Raw genomic sequence first — 27961 nt, forward strand, 5'->3', positions numbered from 1 at the left:
GAATTAATGCAGGACATTTAATATTCAGTCCTGCCATGGCTCCCTACAGAACAGTTAATCTGAGTGTGAGAGATGGCCGTACATCGACTGTTGGCATGCAACGACTGCTGAGAAAACAAACACACACATAAACAAAACTCTGTTATAAAACTTCTTGTTTTTATCATTTGCGGCACCTTCCGCATGCAACTCTGCATTATAAATCAAGATTGATGTTGAATAAACACAAATCCACTGACAGCCAGGATCTAATGCAAACGATAAAGACTTCTGGAAAGAGAAATGGCTTTGAGTGTGCTCCCTCGTTTTCTTACTTTTTATCCCATTACTGGAGAGATAAATAAATGATGTGTTGTTCAGTGACCATCTCTAAAATTCAATTGGGCTAAGTGCTGCTTTCTCACTGTGCGGTCTGGTCCGTGATGTCATGGACTGCCAGAGAGAGAATGAGAGAGAGAAATTCAGAAAGTAGGAGCGATAAACTGACTTTTATAAATAGTAAATGAAACATTAACAGGTGTATAAGTGTCCTGAGATTGGATCAGCTTTCATAAAACTTGGGCCGTTTCTCAATACCAAGTATGCAGAGTTCGGGCTAGCGTCCTTCGTAGTTCGGACTTGGAAGTTTGACTTGGGAGTACGAACTCCCGAGGACGTGAGGATGCAAGTCCTGTAATTCTGCAAATGGAACAGCAGTGTACTTGATAACGTTGGTCAGCTCGCCTTTTCTACTCCGGTTATCTTCACTGCTTCACTGCATGTATGTATTTACAATAAGACGAAATATTTTATCAACCACCTCTGCATCTTTTCGTTTTCATTTAGACATATTAATAGCTGCAAAAACATAGTTCAGGGAATGTACAACATTACAGTGAAACAAAATATATCAAACAGCATTACCTCTTTTCCGTTTCATTTAACGTTAAACATATTAATAGCGACAAAAATGTGGTTCTTGCAACGCTACAAAACAATAATTACAATAAAAGGAAGTGATATCAAACACTACTGCCTCTGTTTTCTTCAAAATATAAACTCTTTTCGTACTCATTTAAAAATAAAATAAAACACATTAATATGTGATTTAAGCTATACTGTATGTACACTGTGTATAATAACATCTTTATGTATAATAAAATGAAACATGACAAGCACAACTCTGCCTTTTTTGATAAATGTCAGTTTTAATGAACAATATTAGCCAAGTATAAAGTATAAGAGACATGTAATCGGAAATAAAGACAAAAGCAGACAATTTGGTCAAATGCATTCTAAAAAGTCAGCGTTGAATTACGATTGATAAATAATTTATGAAGTATAACTTTGTCCTCAGTCAAAACGATATGACCTGGAATAAATAATAGATTCACCAGACCAAAAACTAGCTGTTAGATTTACCCAAAACGGATTTTACTTCTCGTTTAACCACTACAGAGACATCACGACCAGCGGCAAACGTCAGAAGGACTAGCCGTGGTGAGGCTCTCTCTGCGGGATACATGACCACTGAGCACTCGGTGTTCGCCTGGAACTCACATCTCTGAAATCGGCGAAATAAATTTTCAAATAGGCGCTGTCAGTAAATTACGGAGCCCCTTACGTCACCTGTAGAAGAAAAATAATTAATCCGTGGGGACGGTTTTGCAATTCGTTCCCTCAGTTTATAAACCGTACTCACGAATTCTTAAACTGTTCCCTCGGTTTAATAAATCGTGCCCACGGATTAACAAACCGTACCCACGAATTTCCAATCCGTGCGCTCAGATTTTGTAAACCGTACCCTCGGATTTTGAATCCGTACCCACAAATTCATAATCCGTGCGCACGCTTTAGCAATCCGTTCCCACAGGTTTTAAACTGTACTCACGGATTTGTGGCCCCGATCAGTAGAAACAGTAGTATAAGCTGTTTACGTCATAATACTTAAAATAGTAATTATTATTTTAATTTATAGGCTAAATAAATGAGTGCACAAATGTGTTTGTTCATTCTTAACATGTAGACTCATTTTGGCGATTTTATGATAATCTTTTCACTCAGAGTTAGATGCATGCTTCACTGTTAATGTAATATTAAATATGAAATATATTACATTGCATTTAGTTTGAGAGCAAAGGAATGACAACATAACCTGTACATTATTTGTTTTGTATTGCTTTCTACCTTCTCCTCTCCAAAACTCTTTTTTTTTTTTTATTCAGGCAATTTTATATTTTGAAAAATATTATTAAATAAAGCAAAGCCGTTAAAACAGCGCTCTTCACTTATTTTATTTTGGTACCATGCATGGTCCGCACTTACAAAACATTCTTCTTTTTACATTCTTCTTTTTAGCGTTTATTTTACATTAATAACCAATGGGATAAAACACAGGTGTGGTGTTTTAGCAGCTAATCTGTTAGTTATTAATATAAAATAAACGCTAAAAACTCTGTTTTGTCAGTGTTCCATGGTCTCATATAGCCTACTATGAGAAATAAAGTTTAATAAATGCAATACAATGCATTTGGCGGGGCCACAAATCCGTAAATACAGTTTAGAACCCGTGGGAACGGATTGCTAAAGCGTGCGCACAGATTATGAATTTGTGGGTACGGATTCAAAATCCGAGGGTACGGTTTACAAAATCTGAGCGCATGGATTGGAAATTCGTGGGTATGGTTTGTTAATCCGTGGGCACGATTTATTAAACCGAGGGAACAGTTTAAGAATTTGTGAGTACGGTTTATAAACTGAGGGAACGAATTGCAAAACCGTCCCCACGGATTAATTATTTTTCTTCTACAGGTGACGTAAGGGGCTCCGTAGTAAATAAACCGCAGGTTTGAGTTTTAAACAACTACATTCTCGCCTGAAATACTCTTAAGCCTACATTTCATGACACAATAACTGTAATTTTTTGAAAATTATGCGGGTTTTCTCCTCCGCCATTAACGCTCGCTGATTGGTGCGAAATGCATTCTGGGATACATGGCTGCCTCAAGTCCGCACAAGTCTCCTCTTGATGCATCCTTGATAAAAGGGGCGGAGCAAGAACACATCCGGGGATTTGAACTGTACTTGCTAAATGTGAACTTTGAATTGGAACAGTACTTGGGCGACAACTTATGACGTTTCACAAGTCCACAAGAACACAAGTACAGACAAGAACGCATATTGAGAAACGGCTCCTATGTCATAATGAGCATGACAGGATGTGATGAACTGATAATAGACCAGCAAGTGTTTTATAAAAAAACAAAAAAAAAACAAAAAAACAAATAACCAACAGATGGCAGGGACTTTCCACAAAACAAATACAGTACAAAATAAGTAAATTCAGTGGACTACAATTTTTACAATTTAAAAATATTGCTGCAAGCAGCGAATACCGGGGTTCAAGCGCTTTAAGACATGTAACCACCTAAATCAATGATTATAAAAGCATTTTTGGCCAATCCTGGTAATTTACCACTGAAATATGTTTTGTAACATTTATGACTGTTCTAGTGCCAGCTGTGGTCCGATCTTCCTAAAACTTTGCATGCTTGTTCAGAATCACCTGTCGCATGTGCTCACCTGGTTTTGTGAAGTTTTGAGTTTTCCTTTAGGCTTTATAGGGTTTTGGGTAAATTTGGACAGACCCCTTTTCCGAATGACCCCTTTATAGCTTCCCAAAAGGTAAATTTCAACATTTTTTTGATAATTATTGACCCAGAAAGTGCAAGGAATTGCAGTGTTTTTTCCAGACTGAGCTCGCAAAAGTAGGTTTTTTCCATCTTCTCAATCATTTAATTAACAGTTTTGATTGAAAGCAATGGTTATAGAGGCAAAGCTGTTCGGGATGAGGAGGTCTATATCATGAATATGTGTGAAAAACAGTGCAATATACAATCGTTTACACCCTTGAAAAATGGAGTGATTTCTTTCATATTTCACACAGACCTTTAGGGCCGTGAGTCAAACTAGCCCACTGAGTTTCATTCCAATTGATCTCCATTAACAGCATCTAATAGCTGGTCAAATTTTATCGGCCAACGGTGGCTATGTTTTTTGCAACGTTTGCCGTCCCTTTGAGACGGAGTCTCGAAAGTTCAACTTTTTTGTATAATTATTGATAATCACTCTCCAGAGAATCTTCCTGCACTGGTTTGGTTCCGATCAGGCAAAAAACCTAGGACTAGTTCACAAAAGTAGGTTGTTAAAAAAAAATGCTAAAAACCTGAAAATTTCACTAGGGTGATTAAATCCATGGCATGTCTGTTTTGTCCAGCATGAGCCAAGGATTCCAACAACATAAGACACGTTTAGGAGTTATGAGTGATTTTGTACTTTTGATCGCTCTACGACATACGGTTTAGTCTGCCTGATCAGTTTGACGCAGAGATAGCTGATCCTTGGCTATTCTAAAAATTACAATAGGGTTTCAGTGCTACACACTTGAACCCCTGACTATCATTTGTGTAATTTTGCAATAAGCATTAAATATATAAAGGATGAAAATCACCAATGCGCATTTATTATTTTAATAAAAGATTTGACCTTTTTTTTTTAAAGACTTAGCAAGTCTGCATTTGTTTGTATACTAATATTTATACAGTAACAGTAATTCAGTTACTATAACACTACTATTGGCGAAAATTTGTTTTTGTAATACAATATAAGATAAGATTCTAAAGATTTTATTTGGAATAGAAATATTTTGTATTATTAACATTGCAAAATATTTATATTCCAAATAACCCCTGTTCTTTTAAATTGATCAAAAGTGACTGCAGGTATTTAAAATCATTTGATTCATTTATTTTAAACATATGCAGTCACTTTCGATCAATTTAATGCATCCTTTCTGAACAAAAGCATTCATTTCTTTTTAAAACATCTTACCGACCCAAACTTTTTGAACAGTACAATTTTGAAGTATTTTTACTAACTTAAAATAACTGTTTTCTATTGGAATATATATTTTAAAATGTAATTTATTCCTGTGATCAAAGCTAAATTTTCAGCATAATTACTCCAGTCTTCAGTGTCACATGATCCTTCAGAAATCATTCTAATATGCTGATTTGCTGTTCAATAAATATTTTTTATTATTATCAATATTTTAAGCTGTTGAGTACATTTTTTTCAGGATTCCTTGAATAGTAAGATGTAGAGCTGAAGAGGTTAAAACATCTTACCGACCCAAACTTTTTGAACAATACATCAGAATTAATCACACAAATTAACATCAGTTCATTGGTCAAACTAGTCTGTTTATGCTTGCCAGGCAATGAAAAATCACAAACATTAATCTTAAGCGTGCAGTAACAAATCAGCTTTTAAGACAGGAACATAGCTCATCCAATCAGAACAATGCATTTTATAATATACAATAAATATAGATTAGTTTTCAAAGCACACTCTATAAAGCACAGCTGGAGCTCTTTATAAATGTTTGCAGGTGCCCTTTCCAAGTTCTTTAAACAATAAAAATGTCAAATCAATTAGTTTCTTGTCTATCACTGGCTACAGCAAAATAACTTCTGTTAGCAAGTCAATACAATAATGACACTAAAGCAGCACAAGTATGAACAGATGCATGATGCACCTCAAATGCACCCATGGGAGGGTGTAAACCTCTGTGGTCAAGCTCACAGTGCAGAAAAACACACATGTAGAGTTAGGTGAAAGAATGCAAAAGGGGAAGGAAACCTGCAGCTTCATGCCTTTCTGACTTGCAGTTACAATTCAACACAGGTAAATGCAAAGGAAATGATATCATTGATATAAATTTACCCTACTGTATGTATCTAAATTAAAACAATACCACCAATGTATTGTGTTCAAATGGCTTGCATGCAATGCTAAGTCTCATTTCTGTTGTGGATTTGTTAACAGATGCTACGCAGCAAAAATGAAATGGCTCAATTTTATTTAGTTGAGTCGTGAAAAACACATTGAGCAAGTGTGCGCACATATGTGCAAGCTGCTCTCACACATCCCCTTACGTCACAAGACATGAGACACGATATCATACGCATCTGTGCTTATTCAGAGCACAGTCAGAACTGACTCTGAACAGATAGTAGGGTCAATCCGACATGGGCTCACAGACTCTGTTTCCCAGGTTATCACGGCCCAGACAGTTACAAATATGCTCCTGCATGAACTAAAAGGTGAGCTATTGTGTGGTACACAGAGCTCTGATGAGAGAGACACATGCAGAGACCGTTATTAAGCCACTTGAGGTAACGGGCGGACGTCATCGTGTTCGCATTCTTTTCAGATCAGCGTCAGGGTAGATGAAAGGGCTCAAGTGACGTTTAAGATTGAATCTGTAAGTACAAAGAAGCAGGGGTTGTGCGGGGTCGTTTCTCAGCAGGTGAATCTCAAGAAAAAATGTCGGAGGCCTCAGGGAGGACTCTGTGACATAAGCGTACAGCATCTGGGGCAGGATCAGGTCTCTTCTCCCAGCACGCGAGCTCTGGGCAGATTTCCAACAGCTTGGAGTTATCATAGCCGTGGTGATCTAAACATACGTCTAACCCCTTGGTCAAGAACTATTAGATGAACTTTAAGTTAAGCATACAGCCTACACATAAACAAGAGATGTGCACCATTATGTGTCCAAATATTTTGGGCTATTTTTCACATATAAAGCATCTTATATACATATACACACTACCAGTCAGAAGTTTTTGAACAGTAAGATTTTTAATATTTTTTAAAGAAGTCTCCTCTGCTCACCAAGCCTGCATTTATTTGATCCAAAGTACAGCTAAAACAGTAAAATTTTGAAATATTTTTACTATTTAAAATCACTGTTTTCTATTTGAATATATTTTAAAATGTAATTTATTCTTGTGATTTCAAAGCTGAATTTGTAGTATCATTATTCCAGTCGCATGATCCTTCAGAAATCATTCTAAAATTGCTGCTTAAAAAACATGTATTATTATTATTATGTTATGGTTATGCTATTATGTTATTATATTTTTTCAGGTTTCTTTGATGAATAGAAACTCCAGAACAAAACAGCATTTATCTGAAATATACATTTTTGTAACATTTTAAATGTCTTTATCATCACTTTTGATCAATTTAAAGCATCCCTGCTAAATAAAAGTATTAATTTCTGTAATTTCTTCCCTTATACTAACTCCAAGCTTTTAAATGGTATAGTGTATAAATGTTACAAAAGCTTTTTATTTCAGACAAATGCTGATCTTTGGATCATTCTATGATCATTCTATATTTTTCTGAAGAAAAAAAATGTACTTAACTGTTAAAATTATTGAGAATAATAATAAAAAATGTTTCTTAAACAGCAATATACAAATTATTTCTGAAGAATCATGTGACACTGAAGACTGAAGTAATGATGCAAAAATTTAGCTTTGATCACAGGAATAAATTACATTTTAAAATATATTCAAATAGAAAACAGTTATTTTTAATAGTAAAAATATTTTAAAATGTGGATCAAAAAAACGCAGGCTTGGTGAACAGAAGAGACTTCTTTCTCTGTTCAAAAACCTTTGACTGGTAGTGTACATATTTTTTCTAAATAGAAAACATTCATTTTACATTGTAATAATATTTCACAATATTACTTTTTTCTGTATTTAGTGTATATTTCATATAATATTTTAAATTCTTTTTGTACAATGACAACAGCACAGCTGATTAATTTAGGAAACTTTTTTCCTCCTTTTTTCTCATTTTTCTTTCTAGTAATCATCTCACAGCCCTCCTCTCCTCAGCACCCCAGAGACGTGCCCTTGTTGTGGCCTTTGCACTCGTTCTGTCCACATGCTTTATTTTTTCATCCTCTGTTGGCTCATCAACGCTGACCTTAGAGTCCTCACTGTTTACAAATCATGGGCTAATGCCGGTCAAAGCCTGTTCACTGTCGTCTCGCTCTCTGTCCCTGCCTTTTTCCTTTTCTGTTTGGCAGTTCTTCTAATGTGATAACAGACACAACACGTCAAGTGTCATCATTAACTTGACTCATTTGTCACAAACGTGCCCATCTCTTTGACATGTCCTGCCCCAATCTGTCCAGTCCTGCCCCTTTCTGATGTTCTTGTTTACTATTCTTTTACTGTCTTTGCTGCAAAAACTGACATTTCCTTCCAGCTCCTGCGTCAGCAGCGCCACACACATGCGTAGTGGTACTCTCCTGTACAAACGTCAAAGACTGACACAGAAGAGAAGTCGCTAACTTGTTTTCTTTTGTGCACTATAAAGTATTCTCATTGCTTTACAAAATTAACCACTGATGTCACATGGACTATTTTAACAATGTCCTTACTACCATTCTGTGACTTGAACGTGGTAGTTGCGTTGCTGTCTATGCAGGGTCAGAAAAGCGCTCTAATTTCTCAAAAATATCGTAATTTGTCTTCCAAAGATGAAAGAAGGTCTTACAGGTTTGGGACGACATGAGGGTGAGTAATTAATGACAGAAATTTCATTTTTTGGGTGAAGATAAACATAAAATTTAATGACAAAACAAATTTACTAAAACACTTACTTTACATAAAATTTACCCATCATTTTAAAAAAAAAACTGGAAAATGTGCATTATTGTCAGACAATTCTAGAACTGACTCGAGGCAGAATCTTGACAGACCACTTTTGTCAGTCAGCCAAATGGACACTGGCAGGCAGATAAAAATGGCCTAATATTCCCTGATTAATAACGAACTAATGGACTAGAGTACTTTCATACCAGCTGCAGCACAGCAAGTTTTCTCTCAACAGTGACATATCACAGTCAACCCAGGCACAAAATTAAAAACATGCAAAGGTAAATTTAGCTCATTATTGTTCACTCTTCCTGCTCCTTCATTTTGGTTAAATATTGAGAAGCATGTCGATTGTTTTATACTATAGAATTTACTTCTACAATGTTTTATTAAATTAAAATTAAAGGTTCAAATTCCAACTACTATAAATATCAAAATATGTGACCCTGGACAAAACCGGTCATAAGGGTCAATTTTCAGAAATTGAGATTTATGCATTATCTGAAAGTTGAATAAATAAACTTTCTATTGATGTATGGTAGTTAAAGGAGAAGTTCACTTTCTACAACAGAAAATTACAGATAATTTACTCTCCCCCTTGTCATCCAAGATGTTCATGTACTTCTTTCTTCAGTCGTAAAGAAATTATGTTTTATGAGGAAAACATTTCCGGATTTCTCTCCATATAATGGACTTCTATGGTGCCCCTGACCATAGAAACGTACAAAATGCAGCTCGTTTTGTCTAACTCTCCGTCAACTCTGTGTATTCCGGTTCAAAACTGTTAGGGTATGTCGAAAAACTCCAAACTTTAAAATAGTCCTACATCACTGCAGAGGTACCAACCCAGTGTTTAGAAGGTGAATGTGCAAAGAAGATTAAACACCCTTTACAAAAAAAGGTAAAACAGCGATGTAGGACAATTTTGAAGTTGGAGAAGAAACTGAGACAGGAGTTTTTTGACCTACCCTAACTGTCATAATACACAGAGTTGACGCAGAACTAGACAAGATGAGCATTTGAGGTTACATATAAGTATATAAGTATATAAATTGTAAATTAAAAAAAAAAAACCTGATAGCTTTACTAGATAAGTACCTTCTTCCATGGCTGGGATCATTTAGAACACTTTGAAGCTGCATTTAAACTGCATTTTGGAAGTTCAAACTCTGAGGCACCATACACCGCGTTCCAAATTATTATGCAAATGATATCTTTCTCTGGTTTTCATAATTAGTCAATGCAAATGACAGTCAGTGTAATTTTTAAGTCATCAACCATTAGGGTATAATTCGAATTTTATTGAACAAACCTCCTAATGATAACAGTATTTATTTCAAAAATAAAAAACTGAAAATGCACTGTTCCACATTATTATGCACAACAGAGTTAAAACATTGTATAGGTTGTAAAGAACTGAAAATGGGCATTTGCTGAATTTGCAGCATTAGGTGGTCATATTTACTGAAATCAAAAGCTATTTCAATCAAAAACATCCTAACTGGGCAAGTTACATCTTACCATAGGACCCTTTGATATCGCTATCACAATTCTTGCATCCATTGAATTTGTGAGTTTTTGGAGAGTTTGATTGAATTTGTTTGCAGGATGACAGAATAGCCTCCCAGAGCTGCTGTTTTGATGTGAACTGCCTCCCACCCTCATAGATCTTTTGCTTGAGGATGCTCTAAAGGTTCTCAATCTTGTTGAGGTCAGGGGAGGATGGTGGCCACACCATGAGTTTCTCATCTTTTATGCAGATAGCAGCCAATGACACAGAGGTATTATTTGCAGCATGAGATGGTGCATTGTCATGCATGAAGATGATTTTGCTACGGAAGGCACAGTTCTTCTTTTTGTACCATGAAAAAAGTGGTCAGTCAAAAACTCTACATACTTTGCCGAGGTCATTTTTATACCTTTAGGGACCCTAAAGGCGCCAACCAGCTCTCTCCCTATGATTCCGGCCAAAAACGCCACCTCCTTGTTGTGGTCGCAGCCTTGTTGGGACATGTTCCATCCACTACTCCATCCATCTGGACCATCCAAAGATGCACGACACTCATCAGTAAACAAGACTGTTTGAAAATTAGTCTTCATGTATGTCTGGGCCCACTGCAACAGTTTCTGCTTGTGAGCATTGGTTAGGAGTGGCCAAATAGTAGGTTTATGCACAACTGCAAGCCTCTGGAGGATCCTACACCTTGATGTTCGCGGGACTCCAGAGGCACCAGCAGCTTCAAAAACCTGTTTGCTACTTTGTAATGGCATTTTAGTAGCTGCTCTCTTAATCTGATTAATTTGTCTGGCAGAAATCTTCCTCATTCTGCCTTTACCTGCACGAACCTGTCTGTGCTCTGAATCAGCCTTAAATCTCTTCACAGTACAATGATCACACTTACGTTTTCGTGAAATATCTAATGTTTTCATACCTTGTCCAAGGCATTGCACTATTTGACGCTTTTCGGCAGCAGAGAGACCTTTTTCTTTCCCATATTGCTTGAAACCTGTGGCCTGCTTAATAATGTGGAACATCCTTCTTAAGTACTTTTCCTTTAATTGGGCTCACTTGGCAAACTATTTATCACAGGTGTCTGAGATTCGTTTCAGTGATCCAAAGAGCCATGAGACACAATACCATCCATGAGTTTAATTGAAAAACAAAAAACTGTGTGTTTGACACTTACATCCAATTTGCATAATAATAATAATCAATAACTTTGACCCATACAATGTATTTTTGTGCTATTGCTACAAACATATGAATGCTACTTATGGTTTTGTGGTCCAGGATTACATATATCTAGAACATTGATCAAAAGGCTGAAAAAATATTGATTGTTCTTATATTTTCAATTACGTTTTAAAAGACCAGAAAGTCTGAAGTCATTGAGGGCAGGAGAGGGTGTGAGACAGTTCTTTCTCTGGGGTAAACAGAGTGATTTGGACAGGGTGACACAGCTGGAAGCGACAGTGAGAGGGAAACCGCTTCTACCTGAAACCAGATCTAGTCGCCTCTTATTAATGCAGTGGATTCAGACCGAAACCGGCCCTCCAAGAGCAGCAAAGCCTGAGGGGAAAGAAGTGTGTGTGTGCGCATGTCAGAGACATATGTGGAAATATATAAGGAAGAATGAAAGAAAAAAGGAAAACCTTGTATATGTGTGTGTGTGTGTGTGTGTGTGTGTGTGTGTGTTTTAATTAAATCCATTCCTCTCCGACACTTTATCACTAGTTCAACGCAAGTGACATTCACACAGCGCGCTGTGAGCCAAACAGTCAGAGAGCAAATAAAAATGACTTCAATGAGACAGACACTCCAGTAATGCAGGAAAGCAGCTCGGTTTGGTTCTTCAGCTCATACCAACATAGACTTTCAGGCTTCGTACTGCCAGAATAAACACCCAAAAACAGCTCCCACTGAAACACCGCATCTCAGCCTGCCCATCCAATCAAATTCCTGCAAATACAAAACAGACAGACAGATGTCCTCCAGGTTGCACACACTCCCACAAACAGGCCATAGGGTCCGTGTCACTTTTAAAAACAGCTTAAGGTGCTTTGGCAGGGACGTCTGATCCCTCGCCATCGTACAACTAATCCACCGCACCGAGCTTTACTTACACAGACGACTGCAGAAAAACGTGTACACATACCTTTATTATAACATTATATCCTCTCCAGCCACCATGGTAACCCTCACCTGACTTCTCTTTCCCCCTCATTGAGCTCTCTTTCCGCCCATATGCTTTCCTCCACTTCTCTCTATCATTCAATCTGTCTCAGGAGGTGCACATGGCACTTTTTCTACAGCTAATGGAAAAGTCAAACAGCTTGTGTGCTCTTGAAGCCCACCGTCCACTTCAAAATAATGAGTGATGTCAAACAAAGATTGTGAACAAACAAACAAACAAGCAAACACTCACAATCACTCTCTGTAATTCACATTTTGACTAATAGAATTGCAGATGCACATATGTATGGAAATTCACGTATACACAACAAAATCTACTGGCCATCTCATTTGTTCAGCGTGTGGATGTTTATGGGAGCAAGTCCTCTCTCGTCACAGACAATCCCTGCGTCATGCCGGCTGCAGCTGTTGCATGTCGCAGGACTGGTGCAGTCAGTGTTTAACTCGGTTCCGCACACACCAGGGGACACAGCTTGTTTGACAGATGCGCTACATGTCGTTATACTGCAATGAAATTCATTGTGAAGGTTTGTGATGCATTTCTGACATCTTTTTCTGCTGATGAAGAAACAAAGATTGAGGAGATAAACACATTGTGGTTGTTACAATAGCTGCTAGCATCACGCTTACTTACCACTTCTCAAATAAATCATAAAAAAAAATTTCAGGTTTTATCAGCTATTCTGCAGTACAGCAGTATACTTAAAAATTTTATGTGTATGGCTGCAAAACTGAGAATAAACAGTTTCACCCTAAAATAGATATTCTATCACATTCATGTTGTTCAACATTTGTATGATTTACGTTCTTCGGAAGAACTTTATATTTTGTATAATGTTCACACTGCTCCAGAAGTGTACAGTGATCAGGGACTCTATAAAGCATAAGTAAAGGGGTCATGAACATAATTTAAAATAGCCAAAAACTGTACTCAAGTAAAAGTACAGGTACTTTTATAAAATATAGCTGCAAGCAGCGATTACCGAGGTTCAAACGCTTTAAGGCATTTAAGCACATATGAAAAAAGACATTATTTAGCAAGCTTGTAACCTCCTAAATCAATTATTCAAAAAAAAAAAAAAAAAAAAAAAAAAAAAAAACATTTTTGGCAAATCCAGGTAATTTACCATAGAAATATTATGAGTTTTTCTTTATGCTTTATAGGATTTGGGGTAAATTTAGACAGACCACTTTTCTAAATGACCCTGCTATAGCTTTCCAAAGGGTAAATTTAAACTTATTTTGGTAATTATTGACCTAAAGAGTCCAGAGAATTGCACTGCAGTGTTTTTTTCCAGATTGAGTGGAGAAACCTAGGACTAGTTCGCAAAAGTATGTTTTTTACATCTTCTCAATCATTTAACAAACAATTTGATTGACAGCTTTGGTTATAGAGACAAAGTTGTTTGGAATGAAGAGCTCTATCGTATGATACAAATATTGCATGTATGTGCGGAAAAACCATGCAATGTACAATCGTTTATGCCCAGACCTTTGGGGCTGTGAGTCAAACAGGCCCACCAAGTTGTGTTACGATCGGCCTCCGTTAACCTTGTCTAATAGGTGATCAAACTTCATCCGCCAATGGCGGCCATGTTTTTATAGATACGCAAACGTCCTTATAGACACTTGTGGAACTTTGGACCACAACCTTGCACAGCGATTTTCATGTAGATAGGACAAATGGTTGCATAGTTATAGCCATTTTATGTTTTTCCCCTCTTATAGTTCCACTAAGTGGCCAAGCCCCACAATTTTTGTCCTGTGGCCTCAGATTGAGCTCTTACATAAGTGTTCCGATACCTCATTCCATTCAGGAGTTATAGGCATTTTACTAAAAGTGCCCCGTCTCTTGAACATTTTGGCATCCATTTGCGATGATGAGTCAAGAGTTCAACTTTTTTTTTTTTTGATAATTATTGATATTCACTCTCCAGAGAATCTTTCTGCACTGGTTTGGTTAAAAAAAAAAATCCAAAATACCCGAAATTTTTGCCACGCTTACAATCAAATCTGAGGCATGGTGACATTTTCGGCGGTGTGAGCAATACCATCCCTCCAAGTTTCAAGTCTCTACAACTTACGGTTTGGTCTGCATGATCAGTTTTACATGGAGATTGCTGATCCTTGGCCATTCCAACAATTACAACATGGTTTTAGCGCTACGTAAAAGTAACAGTCCTAATAGTTACTTGAATAAGAATAAAAAAAGTATCTAATGAAAAATCTACTATTATTAGTTACTTTGGATATAGAAATATATAAGTTCAGAAATTTACAGAATGTTTATATAGTACAATGACTTCTTATGTTAAAAGATCAAGGGAATTTTGATTTCTCAGTTGACCCCTTTAAAGCACCATAACTTTTAACTAGTCCATATGACTTGCTATACAGTATAAAAATATATAAGTCAAAGACCATACAAGACAACTAAAGGTATTGTTCATAATTCGAGGTAGGTTGACAACCTTGACAACCCAACTGTATGCTTTTATTGTATGGAAAAAGAGCAGTTCAGAGAGTACAGAAAGGTAAGTGTGAGATCATCATGATTATGATAGATTATCAAAAATGCTCACTGTGCATGCCTGCTGGTGCTTCAGCGACAACACCAGTAATGCCATAGAAAAACACATGCAGAACGGACAATCCTACTTTTGATTCAATCAGTTAGGCAGGGAGTCTTTTATCTGCAGCACATTAATAAAGCACATGGGGAGCAGCAGCAGAAAGAAGCTGAAACTTCTCAGCATAAAAGAAAAGGACAGACTCACTACTAACTTGGCATGAGCTAAGCTAAAAGAGCCAAGCCTGCTGGCTTCCTCTCTCTCTGCTCAGTATGTCTGAGATGGATTGTGTTCACTTAGTGTACATCAGGCCTGGTGTTGTGGAAAGGCAGAATTGTTAACTTCAGGTCAAGGTCAAAAGATGAAGGCCCCCAGAGAAGATTCAACAATTACCTGAGCAAAACAAGTCTGCCAGCTTTCCAAACCTTCACAGGTACATCAATTCTTTGACTCAGGATGGTTGACTAAATGTCCATCAATTTAATTGATTTGATTAGTGAGGTCCTAGGTTATCTAGTTTAATGTTTTAAGGGCTATAAGTGTTTTAAAACTTCGCTGAGATATTCGAGCGTGCTGACAGCATGTTGTTAGACTGTCAGCTCAGTAAACACTCAGAGAAGTTGCATCTGAATTCATCCCCTTTAATGCAGCGATGCTACAGTCATTAAAGCACAGTGTGTCAAACAAATACACCGCTTTCTACAATAATAAACGGCTTCAAGACAATTTCTGTCGAACTTTAAATCGCCTGCTGTGAACAACATTCCTGTTATTATGTATAATGGGAAGGTCTACTTTTTTGGAGGGAGAATCACAAAACAATGCCATTTGATCATGATAGTTTTGTGCTTAGAACACGTTTTCATTGAATCAGCCTACCCTGACTTACTTACAGTTGTCTATACATATAAAGCTGGTATTGGAAAGTCAGCATGAGTTGAAAATTCACCCTATTTTCTAGATGCAATGTTATTGATCTTATTGTGAATGATTTAACCCATTCATGTTTCTTTTTTGACCTTGTAATTTTAAATCAAAATGCCATAACTTGGTAATCATGTAAAAGTCTGGTGACGTACAGTTCAAGTCAAAAGTTTTCATACACCTGGCAGAATCTGCAAAATGTTAATTATTTTACCAAAATAAGAAGGATCATACAAAATGCATGTTTTGTTTTTTTATTTAGCACTGACCTGAATAAGATATTTCACATAAATACATTTACATATAGTCCACAAGAGAAAATAATAGTTTAATTTATTAAAACGAACCTGTTCAAAAGTTTACATACACTTGATTCTTAATACTGTGTTGTCGCCTGAATGATCCACAGCTGTTTTTGTTTTTTTGTTTAGTTTTGTTTAGTGTTCATGAGTCTCTTGTTTGTCCTGAACAGTTAAACTGCCTAGTGATCTTCAGAAAAATCCTTTAAGTCCCACAAATTCTTTGGTTTTTCAGCATTTGTGCGTATTTGAACCCTCCAACAATGACTGTATGATTTTGAGATAAATTTTTTCACACTTAAGAGACTCATATGCAACTATTACAAAAGGTTCAAACGCTCATGCTTCAGAAAGAAAGACGATGCATTAAGAGCATTAAAAGAAAACTTTTGAACAGAAAGATGACATGTACATTTTAAATTTTTCTTATTTTGCCTAAATATCATATTTTGTTTCATTTTGTTCACTAAACTCGCAGCTTTTTTTTGACTGGAAGCTCACATTTAGATCTTCCTCCATCCAATCAACAACAAACAGACAGACCCAAGTGACCATCATACAGTGTTTCCCACACATAGACAAATCTGTGGCGGTGCACCACAGATTAAATTCCGACCGCCACAGATTCACCACCGACCAAAAAAAAAAAAAAAAAAATCAATACCGACCGTCACATATTGCGTTTCGTTATTCTTTTGTACGCTATTTGAAACACGCAGCGAATTCGTTCAACTGCATTTCCTTTCCATACTCTCTCTTCATCTCTCTGTCACTCACGCGTCTCTCCCTAAAACACACACACACACACACACACACACACACACACACACACACACACACACACACACACACACACACACACACACACACACACACACACACACACACACACACACACACACACACACACACACACACACACACACACACACACACCCTCCCCTCCGTACACACCACATCTGTCTGGATCATCTGTGGAGAGAAGACGGCTGGCAAAAGGTTGGTATCTCGTGAACACTTTTAACACACAATCACAGATTAAAAAGTGCTATAAAATATTTTATATTCTGAATACAATAGTTTCAGTGTGTTGATGTTACTGTAAGTCCCGACCCTTAGCAAACGCAATTGCGCCTTCTTTAGAAAGTTAACTAGTCGCAAGTTTGCAGTAAAATGTAGGCTAGCCTAGTTGGGTTGTCGAGGTCAAAACACTATATGTAGCAGCTGTGAATCAAATAAACGTATTATAAATTATGTTGTTTATTTACTCTTACACTGAATGTTTGCTGCTTCAATCCAGATGAGTATTGAAAAGTATTTTCCGCGACTGAAAAAGGCACGTGTTGAGGATGAGGACCATCCTGAACCGGAGGTATCAGTCTGAAACAGAGCTTAGTCCGACCAGTGTAATTAGTTATGTTATTGTTTACATATTCCTTGAACGTGTCAGTTGCGTTGCTGTCTATGCAGGGTCAGAAAGCTCTTGGATTTCGAAGATGAACAAATGTCTCATGGGTTTGGAATGACATGAGGGTGAGTAATTAATGACAGAATTTTCATTTTTGAGTGAACTATCCCTTTAAACATCTGAGAAGCATAAAAATTCAAATGACCACAATACTAATGAATTATGACTGCTCTTGCGCATCTCTAATGCTTAGACAAGTGGTTTGAGTTCAAAACTCTATCCTCTCATTGATTTCCAAGTTCAACTGCATACTTTTGTGAAGAGCCATGGAATGAGAGCAGTCCAACCACCAACACAAACACTATTGTCATCACACGCTCTGCCATCCTTCCACCCACTGAAAAGATAAAAAAAAAAACTCAACTAAAAGATAAAAATCATTTTTTAGGAAGGGAGTGTATGCATGTGTGCTTTGTGCAAGTTTACAGACAAAGGTAAACACTCAAAAAAGGACAGTTAAACTTCCAACCTGAATTGTCCTACTGATGTTATCAAATGATTTTTTTAATAAGACAGTGCTTAAACATTCGTATTTCCAAAAGGAGAGAAAAAAACCATCCCAATGCCACACCAATTATGTCAAAAGCTCTCAGCTGTTATTTTCTCATTAGGTAGCTGAGTTTAAAACCCAAAACATCCAAACACTTTCTAACAGAAACAATGTTTACAATGTATGCAAACTCACAGCCCTTCAGCTCAACTCTTTCTAGGAAAAAAGGATAAGCGTAGTGCCGGGTTTGCACGCTGATGTGCTTGTGTGTAAGAGTGTGAGCTTAAGCCGAGAGTCTGTCCTGCACCAGACCATCTGCTGATCCAGGGTGTCACTACGTCTCCCCCCGATCCGTCAGGGATTATCCCGTTACGTGCTTTAGACGCCTGCAGATTCCCAGCAGTTAAAACAAAGCAGGTAGGACAAATCCCTATGACCACTGCATGACAGTAAGAGAATAATGGATGGTCTTGTTGTCAAATCACTTTCATTTCTGCAAGGGTTAAGTGTTTACTGACTGGTACAGAATAAAAATGTAAAATTAGCTAAAATGTACATACACACACACAACACATGTGTGACCCCGTGACCACAAAACCAGTCTTAAGTAGCACGGGCATATTTGTAGCAATAGCCAAAAATACATTGTATGGGTCAAAATTATCGATTTTTCTTTTATGCCAAAAATCATTAGCATATTAAGTAAAGATCATGTTCCATGAAGATATTTTGTAAATTTTCTACCATAAATATATAAAAACTTGATTTTTGATTAGTAATATGCATTGCTAAGAACTTCATTTGGACAACTTTTAAGGCGATTTTCTCAATATTTCGATTTTTTTGCACCCTCAGATTCCAGGTTTTCAAATAGTTGTATATCAGACAAACATTGTCCTATTTTAACAAACAATATATCAATGGAAAGCTTATTTACTCAGCTTTCAGATGACGTAAGAATCTCAATTTCGACAAATTTACACTTATGACTGGTTTTGTGGTCCAGGGTCACATATGTGACCCTAGACCACAAAACCAGTCAAGATTTATACATATAAAAACTGAATAAATAAGATTTCCATTGATGTATTGTTTAGACAATATTTGACCAATTATTTAAATAAAAAATAAAATAAAAATCGAAATATTGATAAAATTGCCTTGAAAGTTTGCTAAAATTAAGTTCTTAGCAATGCATACTACAAATCAAAAATTAAGTTTTGATATAGTTGCGGCAAGAAATTTACAAAATATCTTCATGGAACATGATCTTTACTTTATATCCTACTGATTTTGGCATAATTGAAAAATCGATAATTTTGACCCATATAATGTATTTTTGGCTATTGCTATTCAAGGGTCACATATATGATTGTATGTCAGCGCCCTCTCTACAAAGCTTGGCGATAGCGACTCTAGCCTGAAATATGAATAAATTATTTAGAGCCTTGCAAACAATGAGTCAGCCACCTGAATAATGGTGTTTATCTGTGTCAATGTTTGTACAGTGTGCCACATGGTACAGTCGTATGCATATTAGAGAATACATTATGTGCTTTCAAAATAGAGCGACACTCATTTGAAATGAACAGAGCCTGGGGTGTAAATAGCATGACAGACTTGTGTTCTGGTTATAGGAAAGAGGGAGCTGGGCTTTTGTGTTGATATTAATTGTGTGACACAAGTGGCTCATTATTTGTCAGTGGCAGACGGTAATCCATCATCTTAAAAATCCCTAATGCTGGAACTCAACCATTTAAATGAAAATCTATACAAACTATTGTTAGTCGTCCACAAAATTCCTCAAAACCTCAAAAAAATCAGAAGGAGAGTCATAATAAAAGCATGGAGAGCTGCTGCAAATATTCCAGAACTACAAACAAACTTAAAAATGTTACATTTATTGACGTCATCTAGGAAACCTAACTAAAAAAACCTTTGGAGTATTTTTATCCCAAACTAATTGAATAGTAAATTCACTTTCAGAAGTATGGTCTTTTGATTTGAAGAAAAAATGCTTTGTTTTCCTCTGAGAAAGACATTAAACTTCAGAGTAGTGAAATGATGGCTTCCATATGCTCTCAGCTGCTAGGAAACATAAGAGAAACCACAAGAGTGTTATTGCAAGATGATTCTCTTTGCTATGCAATTAACCTTCATCCAAATGATCCAGCTCCACGTTTTTCAAAATTAAACCAAACCAAACATTTCCTCAACCCTGCTGTTCTTTGTAGCTGGGAACCAGTTCTCTATTATCTGAACATAGTGTCAGCAAAATATTACCAAATAATGAACTGCGCCTACCTGTATAATGGTTTATTTGTCTTGATGCCTGCCTTATTAAAAAAACTAAATGCAATAAATTATCACATTGTCTGCCATGGACAATCCCTTTCTTTTCAATATTCTTCAGCAATACATGACAGTTCAAATTATTGTATTTTTTTATACCCCAAAATATCCATATTCAACTGTCCCAAACTAGATAAATAATCACATTGGCTACACAATTTCTGGTGATTGATTGATCACTACAAAATAAATCCTTCAAAAATAAACTCACATTTACCTTCTACTTTCAATTAAATAAAGTAGAGCAACTGTTTTTCCCTCAGTATATTATGTCATGAGCTGAGCTAAAGCTGAATTTCAGACGTAAAAATGTCAACTCAGCATTGATTAATCTCCACAAATCCAAGAGCATTCCTTATAATCTGTCTACATATGATCAAAGCACACAAAACTTAACACAGGATTATAAATCCGGTTTAATTAAGGTTTCAACAAGTGATACTGAGCAAATACTGAGAAACGTCACTAGCCGTTCTTAAAGCAGCTAAAGTTTCAAATACTACTTTCTGGCCAATCGTAATTAAATATTAGCTATGAGTTTATCCAAGGTTACGGGAAACATGGTGACACCATCAAAGCAGAACTCCAGGCATCTGAGAAGGGTGTGACATGAGAATGGTACATACACCGATTCAGTGCTTTACTGTGTAGAGAGGTCAATATAATGCCATGGTAATCGGGAACCACAGTGCCATAGCAAAGACAGTATGAGGTGACATTGACTATGTAGATTTGTTCTTCACCAAAGAGCATTTAGAGCTTCTCCTCTCACACCTGTTATACACAATACAGTCCAAAATCTGAGACAACTAGTGAATATTAGTGGCAGCTAGAGCTGCAAGATTCTGGATAAATTTAGGATCACAATTTTTTAAATAGAGATTTTTAAATAGCATGTAATTTACTAAAAGCTGTGATAAAATATGAATTCCTGCAATGTATTTAAAAATGTTTAATTAATTTAAAATAATATATATTTTTTTTAATTAGTTCAAATGCATGATTCAATGACGCATACATTTTTTAACATTGTAATTGAACATTTAAAGCGCCAGTTACTTTCAAAAGATGATTTACTGTATTTTGATCACTACCATTGATTTCAGTTTATACAACAGTTCTTTCTGGTCCTCAAATCCTACTGGCTGATAAGTGTGATATTTGAGTGATAACAGAATTCCAACCGTTTCATCATTTGTATCACTCCGCTTGCGTTTTTTTCTCATAGCAAGTGTCATGGCAGAAACCTAAATCCACTATAATTTAAAAAAAAATACTGTTTTTGTGTCACAGAATTTTTTTAAGCAAGAATGTACTTGTTTAGACTTCAAATAGGCAGTGTTCGAATCCCGTCTCAAGGACCTTTCCCGATCCCGCCCCCTATCTCTGTCCCACTTCGCTTCCTGTCAGTTCTGATCTGTCCTATCAAAATAAAGGCAAAAATGGCAGAAAAAAAAAAAAAAAAAAATGTGCTACTGCGGTTTCGGACATGTAAGCTCCAGAGCATCAGCAGCCGTTCAGCGCTCATAAACCCGCCAAGAGCAGCCTCACCACAGCCAGTTCTTCTGGAATTTGCAGCTGGCTCTGAGGTCTCTATAGGGGTTAAACATGAGATATAATTTGTTTTGGGTTAATCTAATGGGCAGCCTTTGGTCTCATTAATCTATTATTTGTTCCAGAGCAAATAGATTTGCATGTGGGCAAAATCTCATCACGTTATATTTTATGTAATTTAATGCTGCATATCAGAGCGCTGTCTTTGTACTTTTGACTGAATTGCCTAGCAACTTTTAAGATGGCTGTTGTTATTGTTGTTTATGAAATATTATTATTCAATAAATAATATTTTATCTAAATAATAGGCCTGCAGCCTCATGCGTATGACCGAATCACAACCGTGCCGATATACAACCATATCTCACGACTACGAGTGTGATATTGCTCATTTATATCAGAACTATAAATGTGTGTGTCAGTGTTTTGGTATGACTTTATCAAAGGTTTAATAGACACAAGCGAATTCATAAAGCGTCATTTAGAAATAAGATAGCGTGGATGTGATGAATCGTGCAGGTGACAGTAAAGATATTTACAATGTTACGAAAGATTTGTATCCCAAATGAATACAGTTTTTTTTTTTACTTTCCATTCAAATCTGTTGTATCCTATAAAAAGAAACGTGTCCTGAGCACTAAATCACCATATTAGAATGATTTCTGAAGGATCATGTGATACTGAAGACTGGAGTAATTGGTAATGAAAATTCAGCTTTACTGTCATAAAAATAAATTTGATTTTAAACCATATCCACATGCACACATCCAATGCAGCCTTGGTGAGCATTAGAAACATCTTTAAAAATGCATAGATATATTGGCCGAGCAGTGTGGACATGGTTGCATCAGACGATAATATCAAGTCTCAATACTGGAAGATTTCTCAGTCTATCATTAGTAAAAAAGGCTTTCATTTTGTGAAATACTACTAACGTATAGTTTTCATTACAAACTATATTATCTAGGGATGCACCGATCCGTATCGGCCGATCACTTGCGCGTTTTGTCAGTAAAGCCGGTTCTGTAATCAGCGGTAAATGCCATCAGGTGCGTGATTTCACGTTGAGCCCTATATACTACACACAGCCGTTGTTCACTGACGAGCTGCGCACATTCACACTGATAATGAACATTGATTTGCGCAGCTCGTCGGTAAACAACGGCTGTGTGTAGTATATACGGCTCAACGTGAAATCACGCACCTGATGGCATTTACCGCTGATTACAGAACCGGCTTTACTGACAAAACGCGCAAGCATGATCGGCCGATTCGTATCGGTGCATCCCTAATATTATCCATGTAACTGAAAAGTTTAATATTAACTTTTAGCCTCTTTGCTTTAATGTAAAACCTGATCATTTGAGAGTGATCCAAATAGAATTTTATAACATCATATACAAACCAAACACATGTATAAACACTTAACTTACAAGCATATTAAAGGAAAAAAAACTTGCGAGTACACAATTATCTCTCCCTTCCTTTCACACCTCTGGCCCTCACTGGTACACAGAGATCATAAACATGTACACAGTTGTGCCTTTCCTTTAAATGCGTCCCAATACACACTCTCTTCCCGTTTATGTGCACACACACCATTTGGCTGGGGTTCATTAAAAATTCACAGTTTGTTCCATTAAAGATTCACCACAGCAGTGCTGTTACGTTTATCAGGCCTCTGCCAGTCGCCCTCCAGCGAGCAGTGAGGAATCATTCCAGGGCCCTGATAATACAGCAAGGCCGCGATGCTGCAGCTGATCTGAGGGAGGTCAGAGTGAGCGAGAGAGATGTCGAGAGGCAGAAAGCGGTGAAGGTCCCAGCCTCTTTTTCCATTTAGAGCTACGGCAGGCTGTGCCTCAATTATTCAGCAGTGTTTCACGTGCCTCGTGACATCACCACTGCATTCTCGCAATGCCTGCGTCTCAGCCACAGGCTCCACGCTGCCCTGGATCACACCACTGACCACCACCATCACACACATGCTACAAGCAAGAACGCTATCATTAGCACTGTATGTTCAGTTTAAACCACACATGCCACAGAACTGTGTAGGATTATGTTACATAAGAGGTCTTCAACAGGGTACTGGATGGGTAAAAAAAAATTCTGAAATATGTGTTAAAAAAATATTACATGTACATGAAATGTTTCATTATACCAGATTCAAATTTATCATGTACAACTGACCCTTGGCAAAGACCTGCACCCCTTCAATTTGCTCTCATGCCACAGATCATGTTCTCACGCAGTGAAAAATACATTGCACTGACAATGCAACGACATGAAACAAAGTCTCAGCTTTCTAATTTTGTCAATAAATACTGTTTTGTGGCTCTTTAATGTGTTGTGACAGATCGCTGTAGCATCTAAGTTCAAGCTGCATTTGAGCCGATCATCTCTTCCTCTTTACTAGTTATAGCACAAAATAAACATAAATGAACATCAGATGGTATCTTGTTTCAACCCAGTTGAACCCATCTCATGTCTGGTCTGTCAGACAAAATAGCAGATTCAGCATTATAAATGGTCAGATCGCCTGTCAATCAAACTCCGTGCAAAGTGTCAATCAATGTTCAAAATTTCAACAAAGTAAATCATTATTACAATACAATTATTGTTGATGTAGAGTCATATACTTGATAATAATGATTATTTGAATGGCTTTAAAATGCAGATTACGTTATAAAGTATGTCAAGTTAATGCAATACTGTATGTTATCAAAGGTCAGATTTAAAAATACAGGTTCAATGGTCCTTTGCTTGAAGTCTCCTGTGTTAATAATAATAAATTAACAAAATACAGTAATACTTAATATTCTCAATTAATTAATATTGGCATTAACTGGAAATTTACTACTGATTTTCCAAATGTATTTTATTATACATTTGTTTTTTTTTTACAAATGTTTTTGACCTTGACATTTTTAATCAAAATACCATTACTTAATCTTCCAGTAAAAAAACAGACTTCTCTCTGGTGGTGTAAGCTGCACTTCTCCAATCCTTTAGTTTACCTAAACCCTGTCCTCTTCTTACAATCATCTGCAAGCTTGTATTCAGATCAGCTTCTATCCAAATAAAGTGCATTACAATTAATGTACTTTATAGCATTAGATATCAGTCATTAACTAACGATGAACAATTCTGCATTGTTGCAAAATGTATTAATCTAAAGTTAAATTTAAGTCATGTTAACTTATACTTAAAGAGATTCCCATGTATAGTGCTTTTGTGTATGCATGTCAAAGACTGATACAGAAGAGAAGAAATTGTTGAATAAAATTATTATTTTTGTTTTCTTTGTGCACAATAAGTATTCTTGTAGCTTTATAAAATTTCGGTTGAACTACTGATGTCACATGGACTATTTTAATGGGTCTTGAATGTGGTAGTATCGTTGTTGTCTATGCAGGGTAAGAAAGGTATCAGATTTTATAAAAAAAATATATATATATCTTAATTTGTGTTCTGAAGTTGTTTTATGAACGAAGGTCATTTTTGGGTGAACTATCCCTTTAAGATGTTACAAATCTAAATCTAGCATGTGTAGAAAAAAACATTAACCTAGATTATGAAACTCGATAAAAGTATTGCTTATTTTTAGTTCATGACGCTTCAAGCATTTCACAGCAAAAGTAAAAGATGGGTTACGAGATCAGAATAACCAAGAGGTAAATTCACGTTGTTTATTAATAGCACTCTACATTTACATAATATTTACCTTTACATTTCATTGGACTAATCTGAATTTTATGCAAAATGGGTACTAAAGAAATTGAAACATCACATTCAAATAAATTCAAGCTAATATGAAACTGAATTCTTATGAGAACATGTGAATAAGAATCTGATAAGCCATTTGGAGAGCAACTATTAAACAACAACAAGAGTGCTCTGCACTCTACGTAGTATAAGGTATAAACAACATTTGACTGAGTAATTGCAGACTATCCTGGCCTTTGAAAGATGACTCACAGATGATAATAGCTTATGTGTCCGTTAACAGGTTGGCATGTCAAGAGATCTCTCTGGGCTTTGATTAAGGCCGAGGGAATGGGGAGATTTCACAGGAGGGGGCTTTGGCACTTGTGTGGGCCCCAGCAGATGAATAGCACTGTTGCTTTTTAATTCAGTGCCAGCCAGCATGATGAAGAGTTTGAAGAAAAACAGTTGCCAGGTTTCTTGAAAGGAAGCCTAAGAGAGTCGCCAAACTACGCTGATCTAATTACCTGATGTTTTTTGTCCAAGGATCTTTTAAATAAATCTGTTGTTTACCAACCATCCATGGGGACCGTAGCATACACATACGCACACAATGAGAACAGGATCTGTTGTAATTCAGCTTGAAGGACTACAGACCGTCACAGTACAATCATTTCTCCAGCTCTTGGGTTGCTTACACATTCACACAGTCTCACCTAAAACAGCAACAGAAGACAGCAACAGCAATAACGTCCACCCAAAATGTCACCGAAACAAGTCACTAGACTGAAAACGAAGCTCTATTTTGGCACATTTGCATATAGCTGTTAATGGATTTCACTCGGTGTGAAAAGTTCACACAAAGTTAACACAATTAATGTGTTATCATGATCGGTCTCTGCTGCCACCTCTGAGTAATCATGCCCATGCCTAGCTGACAATCCAAGAGTCATTTAATTAAAATCTATTTCATTTAATTCGACCCAAGACAGCCCAACCTGATACTGTAAGAGGACAGGTACACAAAGTGTCCGGTCCCCGAAATAGATCCAGTGCTTTTGTTTGCGTTGCAGCAGAAACAATAACTGGGGCTCGTATATCCTGACCATCTTCAACGATAGCATAATTAGCACTGATGATACTGACAGTGATTATTGACTCAACTGAGATAGAGAAAGAATGAATGAAAGAAGTTGCATCAACAGGTTCATTGCATTAGCGGTTACGCATTTGAGATCAGAGCACAGGCCCATCCACAGAGAGACAAATCACCAATATTTTTCAGTCTGCTTGATGCAGAATGGAAGGACTAACTTCATTATATCTTTGTGCTTCCTGATAAGCATTTGTGGTAGGTTAAGATACTTCAGACAGGAGTGTTTGCCATTCAAAAAATGGGAATCAGTCATGTGTGACCAGGTCTGACATCAAACATAATGCATATCTGGTCATATCAAAGAGAGAAACCTTCTAGGAACATTATAGATAATGATGCAGATCAAATACACAAGACAAACAGGGGAGCAAAGGCAAAACCTTACCTCTTGCGGACAGCTTTTTTGTGTTGATGATCTTAGCAGCATATTCCTGGCCGGTTGATTTCTTTACACATCGCCGAACAACAGAAAAGGCACCCCTGTTTGAAAGAAACAGTAGCACACGTCAATAATAACACAATCAAGCAAGCCTGAAATCTAATTTAAGCAAAAAACATGACGGTCTTAATGATACGCATGAAACAAACAGCATGCAACAGCGCCCAATCCACATTTTAGCAGCAATGGTTCCAGAAGTAACTAAGTTTCTGATTTTTCCACAGGGATACTACAAAAAGTTGTAAGCTATAAACTAAATTAACCAGCTATGAAAGGAACCACAACCTTAAAAACTAAAATTTGAAGCAGATTTAATGACGTAAAGAACTACAATCCCATGAAACATTGCAAATGACATAACCAAATTAAAACTAGGAAGAAATATACAACTATTGATTTAAAGGTGTTGATTATATACATACAGAAACAATACATTTCATGTTTTTGCAAAATATGTACTTTCAGTCAAAAGTTTTTGAACAGCAAGATTTTTAATGTTTTTTAAAGAAGTGTCTTCTGCTCACCAAGCCTGCATTTATTTGATCCAATTTACTATTTAAAATAACTGCTTTCTATTTGAACATATTTTCAAATGTAATTTATTCCTGTGATTCTAAAGCTGATTTTTAAGCATCATTACTTCAGTCACGTGATCCTTTTGAAATCATTCTAATATTCTGATTTGCTGCTCAAAAAACATTTATAATTATTATAAAGCTGAGTAGAATTTTTTCAGGTTTCTTTGATGAATAGAAAGTTGAGCAGAACAGCATTAATCTGAAACAGAAATCTTTTGTAACATTGTAAATGTC

At 36.5% G+C, this 27961-nt stretch overlaps 1 protein-coding gene across 32 annotated transcripts in view; it reads right to left on the reverse strand.

Annotated features, from left to right (window-relative positions):
* camk2g2 (calcium/calmodulin-dependent protein kinase (CaM kinase) II gamma 2) overlaps nt 1–27961 on the reverse strand; it is an 87850-nt gene that overhangs the window by 53420 nt on the left and 6469 nt on the right. For all 32 annotated transcript variants that reach the window (XM_073834022.1, XM_073834021.1, XM_073834035.1 and 29 more), the window contains exon 2: nt 27096–27190. In XM_073834022.1, the coding sequence (XP_073690123.1) occupies nt 27096–27190 (95 nt within the window). The remainder of the gene's footprint in view (nt 1–27095; nt 27191–27961) is intronic.

Source organism: Garra rufa, chromosome 2 (genome assembly GCF_049309525.1).
Source record: "Garra rufa chromosome 2, GarRuf1.0, whole genome shotgun sequence".
Lineage (NCBI taxonomy): Eukaryota > Metazoa > Chordata > Actinopteri > Cypriniformes > Cyprinidae > Garra > Garra rufa.